General features: G+C 40.1%; 2 protein-coding genes across 2 annotated transcripts; one reads left to right on the top strand and one right to left on the bottom strand.

Moving 5' to 3' along the window:
• Positions 538–3,788, bottom strand: LOC104727450 (3-hydroxyisobutyryl-CoA hydrolase 1). Its single transcript, XM_010446561.2, has 14 exons — positions 3,701–3,788; positions 3,521–3,601; positions 3,377–3,445; positions 3,255–3,318; positions 3,079–3,158; positions 2,903–2,986; positions 2,731–2,815; positions 2,539–2,624; positions 1,847–1,968; positions 1,490–1,550; positions 1,271–1,369; positions 1,099–1,200; positions 971–1,012; positions 538–884 (listed from the first exon to the last, which is right to left on the bottom strand). Exons 1-14 carry the CDS (start codon positions 3,728–3,730, stop codon positions 744–746), a joined length of 1,146 nt encoding a protein of 381 aa, XP_010444863.1. The 5' UTR covers positions 3,731–3,788; the 3' UTR covers positions 538–743.
• On the top strand, positions 7,094–12,173 carry LOC104727449 (trafficking protein particle complex subunit 11). Its single transcript, XM_010446560.1, has 9 exons — positions 7,094–7,572; positions 7,682–7,743; positions 7,827–7,941; positions 8,038–8,161; positions 8,253–8,333; positions 8,498–8,839; positions 9,077–9,255; positions 9,356–10,197; positions 10,413–12,173. Exons 1-9 carry the CDS (start codon positions 7,184–7,186, stop codon positions 11,852–11,854), a joined length of 3,576 nt encoding a protein of 1,191 aa, XP_010444862.1. The 5' UTR covers positions 7,094–7,183; the 3' UTR covers positions 11,855–12,173.

Raw genomic sequence — 12,591 nt, 5'->3', positions numbered from 1 at the left:
CGGCGGGAATTGACAAAGCCACTTGAGGAGCTGGGGAGCTGCGACAAGAGTAAAATCAATTGTTTTTTGAAAATTCAGAGACAAGTAGTTGGAAAGAGAAGAAGAAGAAGGAGCAAAGAAGACTTACAGAGGAGGAAGAGAAGACGATTCAGCATCGAAGTCGGTCCCAGAGGGATTGGGAACATAAAAGCAAGAAGAAACGTCGGCGGCGACTTCGGTGCCATTACCAGAGCTCAACGAAGAATTACTGCCTCGTTGGCCCTCCATAGCCGAAGAAAAAGGAGAGATTGTAGATCTGAACAAGCGCAAATTTGCCCCAGAAAAACAAAAATTTTGAGCAGAGAGAGAGAAAGGGAGAGAGACGAGAGTCACGGGAGATTTTTAATTGCCTCTTCTTCTTCTTCTTCTTCACATTCAATTCTTCACGATTCAGCTGATTTTCTCATTTCTTCTAATTGTTTTTAGTTTAATTGAAGACTATTATTTTAATCATAAGGACACGATCCGCGTCGTTGTGTTGTGTGGGTTGAAACCGAATAAATGAACAATGAACAAAGACGTGCTCTCACGTCCATTGGCCATGGTTGTGCCTCCAACACCATGTACAAATCTTTACATCAATACAATAATGGATTATGTATGTATTGCCAGGCCTATTCAACACCAGTGTTGTTACATGTCTTTATTTTCCTTTTTCAGACTTGACGGGAAGTAAACCATAGTGCTTCGTCACCTTCTCCACTTCACAGCTTTGATATTGCTATAGCAGGCAAGTTTTTCCTTGCCGGAAGCTTTAGATCCTCCCATTCCCCTTCTTCTTCCACTCTCGTGAAGTACTTCTCTACCATGCTATCCTTCATGTCCTCCAGTCGCCTTGGCTCCCACTAATTTCATTTCAGCAAACACTGGCATTATATCAACAATGTGACATAACAACCACAAATACCAAAATATAGAGACTTGTTTAAACCTTTGGGTTCTTATCTTTGTCTACCAATATAGCTCTGCACCCCTGCACAAGTAAAACACGCTGTTGTAATTACGGTCAACAACAAGGACAGTTCGGAAGGAAAATACAGTCGGGGTAGCTTGCAAAACCTCCACAAAATCTTTGCTAATTTCTCCCTTTATCACGTGACACACCATTCTATACTCACGGATAAGACACTGCCCCACCCCCTGCAATCGCCCTTCTCTTATCTAAAATATATATAAGCAGAGTCAGTCAGCTCTTTGTCATCATTTCCTGTGATGCGTTCTGGGAACTAACCGATCTAAGAGAGATTTTAAGGCTTGCTGGTGAAGCCTTCTTCAATGATAAAATGGTAGCTGAGATCCAACCATCTGCTTCTTGAGTGGCCTCTCTCTCCTAAGCAACACATATATGAATATATATGATAGTACAGACCATTGTCAAAGGTAAATCAGTCGACTCAGGATTGCAAGTGAATATACCTATATATAAATGAAAAAACAAAAAAGAACTTACAAGTGCAGATATAATTTCTTCGACAGTTCTCCTAGAGAAGCACTTATCAATAACATCTAACCTGCTAAACAAACGGAAAGATAAGAACCACCTTTTCTCTTCACACACATTTTCAATTAAAGATATGATGAGAAATGAATTCTGTAAAGAGCAATTGAAAAGCTGAAACCAATACAAGAAATTTTAGAAATATGTCATGTATTCATGGTTAATAAGAGAGCAATGACCTAGAATGTGCATGCTTTTGTCATGAAAAAAAAAATAAGAAGCAGATATGAGAGAGCAATGAGTATATGAGAGATAGTAAAGATAAGAATATTAGGGAATTGAAAAGAAGATAAAATCATATACACTTGCCTGCGGTAAGCACTCTGCTGTTTCAAACGCGGTTTCTGGGTGTAGGCATCGAGAATTGTTGAGGCAAACGTTGGATCACTTGAACCAACTCTGCAAAGATCTGCTTCTAATGCAGTCAACCTCTGTAAAAAAAAGAGTAACCTTACTAAGTATCCTTTTCTTTTTCTTTTTTGGTATGAAGTAGGTAACAATCCTTGGTGAAGCAAATAGTGCTTGACAGTTGACACTAGTAGCTAACTAGCTATAAGAAAACTGAATTGTAAAAGTCATTCGGATTGTCATATAAAATAGAGACTAAGAAAAATTACAGGCCGCAAGATTGGGTACGGACACTTATATTTTATAATAGTTAACAGGAACCATCACGCTGGAGAAAATAAGCAAACAAGACTACCCCAAATTCTACAAGACTACCCCAAATCCTGACAGAGAGACCTTAAACTTTCCTGGCCAAGAAAAGTTTCTCACCAAGAAAAATGCCAAACGGAGAATCCATCATCTCTTACAGGGTATTCCTATGTCTATTGTGTCAATTCAACTTAACACTAACAATAATTTTGCATCACCAGCTGTCTTAATCCACTAACAAAAAAAAAAAAAAAAAAAAAANAAAAAAAAATGTTCTTGTGTTTAGCATGTCAAGTTGCTATCATGCCGGTAATGGGGAATACTAACGAAAAGGAAGTTCATACCTTTGAAGGCACAAAATGAGTAGCAAGACCACAAGCAAGCATTTCAGCGCCATCTAATCTAGCTCCAGTGAGACCAACATACTCTCCTAAAAAAAAAAAAAATAACATAGATGAGAGAGGGAGATAGCCTCATTCATCCTGAAACTTTTGTGGCTTTAAGAAGATGCAAATATGATATATAAGTTTTGTTACCAAAAAATCCAGGGAGCCTTGACAAGAAGTAGGAGGCGCCTATATCTGGAAAGAGCCCCAGAGCTGTCTCAGGCATGGCAAAAACCTTGGGGAAAGTTAAAAGATATGGAATGATATAAGCATATTTTTTGGAGCGACGTATGTATTTTGGACATCTCAAAGAAAAGAATACCGTGTTCTCAGTTGCAATACGAAATCGACCATGGACTGAGACACCAGCTCCCCCTCCCATGACGATACCATTCAAAATTGAAACCTATAATCCGAAAACAGTGTGGATTACGAATAATGAACTTATACACTCGGAGTGAGTGGTTCACTAAGAGGAGAGTATGTATAGTGTAAAACCTGAGGTTTGCTATATGTGGCCATAACATAGTTGAGAATGTATTCATCTGAGAAGTAATTGGCACCGAGTCTCCAGTTACCTGGTCAACGAAAAGAAAATAGAGAGAAAGTGTGTATATTAGATTATAGAAGAAGGTAAGAAAAGGAAAAGAAAGATGGGAGGGTGGTTGGTAAACCTTGTTTGATGTCACGAACCACAGCTGCAACATCGCCACCAGCACAAAAGGCTCTTCCCAGACCCTGCGGTAAATTCATTCAGTGCTGGGGGTCAAACGGAAGAGATAAGGATAATGATTACCTTAAGGATGACAAGTTTCACACTAGGGTCCTCCTCATATGCAAGGCACAGTTGCAGCAACCGAGAGATCTAGAGAAGATTGAGTCAACCAAATATGTACAAGAAAGGAGGAGAAACCAAAAGAAGAAGGGAAAGATTCATTACCATTTGGAAGGACAGAGCATTCAGCTGCTTGGGTCTGTTCAGAGTCAAGATTCTAACACCCGATTTCTCTTCAACTAAAACCTGTGATCAAAATTAATTTAGATAGGGAACAATTGATCGTCGTCGACTCGGATTAACGAAGAAGAAGCTGAAGAAACGACAAAAATAACAAAAAGAAACCTGAGAGTGAGAGGCCATCTCGACTGCCATCTTTCTTACTGCTCAGAAGATTTGGGATCTTCGTATCCTCCGAACAGAGAGAGCAGCAAACGGGATTGGTTATAATAATTGTTTAGAAAGTTGATGTTGGGCCTTGGAAGTGGATATTTTGGTCTTGCTATAATGGGCTTTGTGTTGTGGCCATAGAGTCAAATGGAACTCTCAAATTAAAAATCATCTTGCAACATGCAAGCACTGCTGTGGAAAAAGAAAACATGGTAGATCAATGATCTTTGCACATATAATAATTAAGCACGTTAGACATATGTTTACAAAATTACAAGGAAGACTTTTTTTTTCATTTTGACATTTTCCATCCCATGTTAGAAGCCAGTTTTTCCAGCTTACCCAATATCTCCCACATAAAATAACACGCGGCCACCACAAAAATCAATCAATTAAAAAGTCTTTGCAAGTGTTCAAATTCTCAACAACCCAGCCTCGATCTGAAAGTCAGACATTTTGAAAGCCCTCTCGCTTCTTATATATGTTGTCTAGCTATATAATATAGTTGTATATACATATATAACAATTCTCAACAGTCTCTCAGATTTAAAAGCGCATAACTAGGCAACGGCGGCCGTCATAGAGATGGAAGGAGCAAGGAAACGATGGCGGCCGAGTGGTAGAGGAATCAAAGTGAGAGCCGTGAGGCAGAAGATGAAGAGATTGCGTAAGAGAGTGAGAGGATTTTTCAGGCTACTCAGGAGCTGGTGCTTCAGGAGGCGGCCGCTAGTCAGAGAAGACGGGGGTTTATATTACAGATCTATACATCGCTCTAACTCTTTCTATGCCGATGCAATTGCAGATTGCATTGACTTCATCAACCGCTCCTCCGCTTGACCGCTTCCCATTCGTTGCCAATTGTATATTCTTTTCTNTCTCTCATTTTGTAAAAATCCATGACTTATATTATATGCATGCAATGCAATGCAACCAATTCAAGGCCCTGTTCAAAGCTACTGATGTCCTCGTCCTGTTCAAGGCCCTGGACCGGCAAATCAGGGATGCAATCTTGGCGAAGCAGCAGCGTAAACATTTTCAGGACCTAATGCAAACCTGGTTGAGGTATTCCGTACTCAAAATTTCTTCTGTCAACTTCCTCTCTTGTTTTTATTTTTTTTGGGCAATGGTTGAGGTTTGTATCAAGTCTTATGTAATATTTCTAAAACTTCATGTTTAATGAAAATTCACATATTTAAAAAAAAAAAAAAAAAAAAAAAAAAAAAAAAAAAAAAAAAAAAAAAAANATGACTAGGCACACCTACTCCTCTGTTTCTTCATCATAGAACCTTATTTTATTTTTTTGGCATGGGATGTTTTGATGTGTTCAGCTTGTTGTAACTTCTACAAACATTCATTATATATGAAATTCACATACTTATAAAAAAAATGCAATGCAACTAGGGATGTTAAAATAGGACTACCCTGCCCATTTAGACCCTGCCCATTTAAGTCTTGTCCGTTTTGGACCCGTTTATACCCTACCCGTTTATATCCTGCCCGTTTAGACCCTGTACCCGTTTAGACCCTGCCTATTTATCTGGCCCGTTTAGACCCGTTTAGATGGATTTTTTTTTTGATTTTTTACTTAAGATTGTTTTTTACTAGAGATTGTAATCAGAGAACAACAAAGGAAAACAGAAACGAAAACATTATATATCAAAAAAACGAAATATGAATTCATACTTGTATGATACAACAAAACCCACTATTACCAAACAAACCAATTTGGATCATCATCCACTAGTACTACTAGAAAGAGTATAATAAACCAAATTCTCATCTTAAAGCCTCAAATAATACAATTCCTAAAGCCGTATGACACTACTACTTCTCATTGAATCTTACGAAGAGGAAGACGAAGCCAAAACAAAACAGAACAAGACCACACCAGAAGCAACATATTCAATGCATGATAAAATCTCCTGATCTTGAACATTCTTCTGAAGTACATGTTGTTGTGTCAATGTCATAGTTGTTCTCTATGTTACCTGTTAAAGTTAAGAGTTTTATGGAAAATAGTTTTATGTAAAAGTTAAGAGTTTAGTTACCTTCATAATCTGCAAAACCACGTAACCAATTACGGGTACAGAGCAAAGCTTGAACGTTCTTTAGAAGCAAACAGTTTCTGTAAGGAGGAGACATATCCATATAATCACTTTGAGCATTAAGCCTTGCTATCAAATGTTCAGTTTCTAAGTCCATTCTGCAAAATTAATAAAAGAGGAGACATATGTGAAATGCTTATAAAAATGAGACTCAGATGCTGATATATATGCAAAGCAACTCAAACATTCTGTATCTACTCACCAAACCAAACAAACTGGAAAACAAAAGACTCGATGATGAACTCTTAAAAAACAGAGAGAGATTGATTACCAGAGCAAGAGTGCTGGTACCAAAGTAAAATCTAATGTTTCCCGTAGTAACATGCTCAGCTTCAAACACCTGAATTACATGTTTATGATGTTAAGCAATGCAAATTTCAGAAACAATGCTATATGAGAAAGATGATTATACAACTCAAATCTTTACTAAGAACTGGATCAGTCAACCACTCAATCAATCAATGCTATTGTATTTCTATGCATAAACCCATTTACTAAGAAGACCACTAGATTCATAAGCTCAAAACAAGTTCGTACCTTTGAAGAGGTACTTGGAGATCTCACGGCGATTCTTCTCTGATATGATCTGCATATACGAGAAACAAGTACAAATGTTCAATTTCATATGTGGGGTACTTCTCTAACAAAACCCACAAAGCCAAATGAATCATACAACAACACAGAACAAGACCACACCAAAACCCACAAAGCAAATTGAATTGAGGGATTAGAGATTAGAGAGAGACCTCTGAATCTGTGGAGGTGATGACGGAGGTGATGACGAAATATTCGCCGGAAGTGATGACGGAGGTGGCGTTAAAAATCTCTTGGGAGGCTTGGAGGAGGAACCGACGACAAGATAGAGAAAACAAAAACCCTACAGTGAAACTACAGCGTTTTGAGGAAAAATTCCATAAGAAATAATAAACGGGTAATGGGCCGAAATTTTTATATACAGCCCGTTAAGGCCCGCGGGCTGTTAGCCCGTTTTAACATCACTAAATGCAACCAATTCAAATTGTTTTTTTTTGTATAAGTCGATGCATTATCTTTTACCGGGTGATGTAACTAGAAACTGTAAATTTAAATCAGATCTGACAACTGGACTTGCCCCATTCACTTATTGATTAAAGGCCTGTTAAAAGCCCTATTAAGTGGGTTAGATGAACTATGTATATTATCCGTAACGCCACATAAAGTTTAAAACCAGATCTGACAGCTACACTATTATGAAAGGCCCGTATCAAGCCCAGGCAATGTTTCCGTTTCAGATCCTTCCTTGCCACAATTCAACGCGTCCTCCGAGTCTCAGAGACACTCCCCGGCGAGCTAGATGGAGGAATACCCGGAAGAGCTCAGGACGCCGCCGGTAAGTCTGGTGGCTCTTTTCGGATACTCGGAGCTACAGGCGTCCATTACGAAGCATCTCCACTCCCAGCAGCCTCCCATCAACGCTCTGGCCTTCCCCGACTTGTCACATATCTCGCTTCTCCTTGCTCATGATGATCAGATCAGCCGAGCCTCTTCCTTCAGAGATCCTCTCAGTGTCTCCGATTCTTCTCCTACCGTTCCTTCCAGATGCGGCGGCATCTTGAAGCGGGATTGGTTGCTGAAGCATCGCACCAAGGTCCCTGCACTGGTCGCCGCCTTCTTTCCCTCACATCACATCTTTGGCGATCCAACTCAATGGCTACAGGTCTGCTCCGATCTCGACAGCCTCAAGTATTTCCTCATCTCCCTTATTTGTTTCCCTTGTTTCCTTCCCCCACCCCTTTGATTTTTTTTTTAAAAACACTTACGGATTAACTAACAAAGCGATCTCCGTTCATAGATCCGTAATCCGTCCCAAAAACATCAAACTGGTGGTTGTCGTGGTCCAGTCTTCTCCCCAGGGTAGCATTTCTCTCCGATTAAATCTTTTTTATTAACCATTTCATCCCCGAACTCGTTGCTTACTCCTTCCCGACTTTTTCTAGAGGAACTAAGCGAAGATCGTCTTGTGGCATTGCGCAAGCGTGCAGAGTTAGATTCTAAGTACGTGCTCTTCTTCAATTCCAGCATAGATTCTGAACTCTCAGTCTCTCTCTCCAGGCATGTTTCTCTCCTCTTTTCATATTTTCTGTTTTGCACCTGGTCCTAGACCAAGAGGCTTTTGCTTCAATGCATCTCAACACAATATGTTTGCAGGATCGCTTCTGCATTTGCAGAGTTGGCCCTTGCATATTACAAAGAAGAAGGACGGAGAATCAAAAGCCGAGTTGAGAGAAGGAGTTCCAATTCTCCTGATTTGAATGTTCGCTACTGTTTTAAAGTAAGCTTTTTTGTTACCTCTCTGCTAACTCGAATCATTTTATTTCAAAATATCTTGGAAAAGGAAGGCTCATTCTTGCCATGTCTGCTAGGTCGCTGTATATGCAGAGTTCCGTAGAGATTGGGGTGAAGCACTGAAGTTTTATGAAGACGCCTACCATTCCCTGCACGAGGTCTTTCACTAATTATTGTGGTTTTTCTAACTCATCTGTCACCCTAATGTATTCTGCTTCTTGTCAAGAAGCCGCTTTTGATGCATATATGGTTTTAAGGTTATGTATATTTGTCGGTGGTTTCCACACATTCAATTTTGACGACCAATTTTGTTTATGCACAGATGATCGGTACATCAACTAGGCTGCCTGCAATACAACGCTTGGTCGAGATCAAGACCATAGCTGAGCAATTGCATTTCAAGATATCAACGCTTCTGTTACACGGTGGAAAACTCATAGAAGCAGTAACATGGTTTCATCAACATAAAGCATCATATGAAAAGGTTGTTGGATCCACAGAATTTATTTTTCTCCATTGGGACTGGATGAGTAGGCAGTTTCTTGTCTTTGCTGAGTTGCTGGAGACAAGCTCCGCAACAGTTCAGAGCTTTTCTTCCTTAAACCAAGAAACTGCGGATATATCTTTGACTGAGTTTGAGTTTTATCCTGCCTATTATTTTCAGGTCAGTCAAATTTTCTCCATCTAACTCATAGTCGGAACATAATCTACACTTGGTGTTAAATCTTTTTGTGTCTTTTACCATTCTCTCAAAACTACACTATATAAACTTAACACCTACCTCGAAGCTAATGCTTAATTTCTTCCTCTTTCCCATATATGTCTGAGCAGTCTTTGCCTAGTTACAGTGTGTTTGAAAGTATAATGTTCTTATCCACTGGGAATTTCTTTCTATACGCAGTTGGCTGCTCATTACTTGAAAGATAAGAAATGTGCCCTGGAATTGTTATTGTCAATGTCTGAAACAGCTCAAGAGATTGATAGCTGCTCAGAATCCATTACTCCATCACTCTATGTGGGTCAGTTCGCTCAGTTGTGTGAGACGAGAGAAGAGAAGGGAGAATCTCTCACACTTCACTCGTAAGTTGTTCATAATTCACCCCATAAGTCTGTGTAAAAAATTAGTATATAACTATGCTATCACCACCTCTAATGGTATGAGTTTCTAATGTCTTTGCAGTATAACGGATGAAGAGTACACACGATTTACAATTTCAGAAGCAAAGAGATTTCAGGATTCCTATGAAATTATTGCGTGGCTGAAGAGATCTTATGATTCATTCACCAACCTTAAAGCCCGGAGGATGGCTGCTTTGTGTGCATTTGAAGTAGCCCGGGAGTACTTTGATTTGGCTGATCTCAACAACGCAAAATTCTTTTTCAATATCGCTGCAAGCTTGTTCAGACAAGAAGGTTGGGTAACTTTGCTCTGGGAGGTGTTGGGTTACTTGCGAGAGTGTTCGAGAAACCTTGGTGCTTTGAAAGATTTTGTAGAGTTGTCCCTTGAAATGGTTACACTGCCTGTAACATCTTATGATGATTCTGGGAACTTGAGAAACAAAAATTATGGTCCTGGAGGTCCTGCAACCTTTTCACGAAGAGAAAGTATACATCGAGAAATTTTTACTCTTGTCTGTCCTGAAGCCGAGCTGTTATCATCAACCGGAGGAAGTGGATTCAATTTAGCCACTGATAGCCCTCTTCATCTTGAGATTGATCTTGTCAGTCCTCTCAGACCTGTTCTCCTAGCTTCAGTTGCTTTTCACGAGCAAATAATCAAGCCTCACGCTATGTGCTCTATTACATTGTCACTGCTTTCTCATCTACCTATTCCAGTTGAAATAGATCATCTAGAAGTTCAGTTCAATCAATCTACGTGCAACTTTGTCATCAGAAATTCCCAGAGGCCTCTGTGGGCTTCTTCGTCTAACACTGTGGAAAGTGGTAGCCAAGTGGAGAATGAGCCATCGCTGGTGCTCGTGCCAAATAATTGGTTAAGGTTGACATATGCAATCAATTCTGGTTAGTGTGATTTAATTATAAGGGTGTTGTTGTTTGTCACACACTTGCATTGCAGTTTATTCATTGAAATTCAAAACTGGTTTGGACGTGTTCGTATTCTTAGTTACCAGTTAGCAAAACTGATGCTACAGAACTTGTATCTATATAATGAAAACAGAAGCAAAATGGTTTCTCGGCTGCCTAACTTTTCACGCATTTCTTTGTTTCATATGCAGAGCAAAGTGGCAAGCTTGAGTGTCTTTCAGTGCTCGCAAAATTGGGCCCTCTTTTCACAATCTCATCAAGAGCCGAGAGTCCTGCTGCAATGGAGGATTTGTCTCTCTGGAAGCATGAGAATCGTGTGGAATCTCTGCCAACAAAGGACCCAGTTCTTGCAGTATTTGGCCAGAAAGCTACTCAAGTTGATGAACCTGAACCACAGGTGGACGTTAGTCTAGGTGCTTCTGGTCCTGCCTTAGTTGGAGAAGATTTTACAATGCCTATTGTCGTAACTTCAAAGGGTCATGCCGTATACAATGGTGAATTGAAGATTAATTTAGTTGATGTGGGTGGTGGTGGTTTGTTTAGCCCAAGAGAAACAGAACCGTTTTCTCTAGAAAGCCATCATGTTGAAATCTGTGGAATTGATGGGGCAGAGGGCAACGATGAATCTGAATCTGAAACAGGAAACATAAAGAAAATTCAGCAATCTTTTGGGCTGGTTTCTGTTCCAGACCTGAAGGAAGGGGAATCATGGACGTGCAAACTAGAAATCAAGTGGCATAGACCTAAGCCTGTCATGCTTTTTGTGTCTTTGGGTTACTTACCACATGGCAGTGAAGCTAATACCCAAAAAGTTCACATTCACAAGAGCTTGCAGATCGAAGGGAAGATGCCTCTTTTAATAAGCAATCGGTTTATGTTGCCATATAGACGGGATCACCTATTGCTCAATAGGATCAAGCCAGCCCCTGATTCTGAAGACATGTCTTCTCTGCCACTGAACGAAAAAAGTGTGTTAGTTGTCAGTGCCAAAAATTGCTCAGAGATAGCGCTGAAACTGGTGTCCATGTCCATTAAATTTGATGATGAGCAGGGGGAAACTTCATGTTTGATTCAGCAGGGTGGAGATTCCCCGAGCTCTGCTAATCTTGCGCCAGGGGAAGAGTTCAAAAAGGTTTTCACAGTCATACCAACGACGAGAACTTCAAAGCTTGGTTTGGGATCAGTACATTTAAAGTGGAGGAGAGAGGGAGGTAACATAACAGAGGCATGTGTTTCAACAAAGCACAAACTTCCTGAAGTAAATGTGGAGGCATCACCACTGGTAATGAGTTTGAACTGTCCTCCATATGCCATTCTTGGAGAACCATTCACTTGCGCCGTTAGAATCTGCAACCAGACACAGTTGCTGCAAGAAGCAAAATTTGCTATGGCTGATGCACAGAGTTTTGTCCTGTCTGGGTCTCACAGCAATACGGTGTCAGTCCTTCCCAAGTCAGAACACGTCTTAAGTTATAAGCTAGTGCCTCTGACTTGCGGTGAACAGCAACTCCCCAAGATAACTTTGACATCAGTGCGATATTCTGCTGAGTTTCAGCCATCTGCGGTTGCTTCAAGTGTCTTTGTGTTTCCCTCAGCCCCACATGCCGAGAAAGCCAACTCTGCCGCCAAGTAGTGTAACTAAACTTCACGTGAGTTGGGTTTCTAAATGTCTATGCAGTTTTAGGCATTTGTGGTTAAGTGAAGACAAATTGGATCAGTTTGGAAAATTTTGTTTCCGCTATGTTGTATTTTTTCTTTTGTTGTTGATAATAATGTCTATTTTTGGAGAACTCAAAACTAAACACCCATAGGATTAGGATATGCATCTATTTATGGACACAAAACTGTTTTAAGATTCAGGGCACCAGCAGCAGCATACTGTATTTTGCTTTATTAATTTTGGGATTCGCCTCCCAGAATTTAATAGTAAAATATAAAAAGAAATGAAACAATTCCCTTGTGTGGCTATTGCTCCTCTTTCTTACTACGAAACTAAAAGTGGTACTGCTGGGGGTATCATATAGTTTAATTTTATTCAGGCGCCCTGGTAATTTACATCTCAAGCTGGTCGCTCGAATCTAGATCACTGGATCCAAGTTGATGGAAAGCCGACCGGGAGTTTTGGTCGTCGGATCATCTGGCGTCGGCAAGCGCACCCTCCTCTCTCGTAAGCGCACCCTTCTCCCCTTTGGATCCGATTCCTCTGCTTTACCAAAATCTAGGGTTTCCTTTTTTATCCATTTGACGGGAGATCAAAAAAATTATGTGATCACAGGATTGCTCTCTGTGGAATTTGAGGATTCATCGGAGCCATCATCTCAAACAGAAGTTCATGGGTATGGATGTGTGTACCCAATTCCTGAATAAGTT

Source organism: Camelina sativa, chromosome 11, assembly GCF_000633955.1.
Source record: "Camelina sativa cultivar DH55 chromosome 11, Cs, whole genome shotgun sequence".
Lineage (NCBI taxonomy): Eukaryota > Viridiplantae > Streptophyta > Magnoliopsida > Brassicales > Brassicaceae > Camelina > Camelina sativa.
Note: the sequence above shows the minus strand (reverse complement) of the source record. Positions and strands in the feature narration are given on the sequence as shown.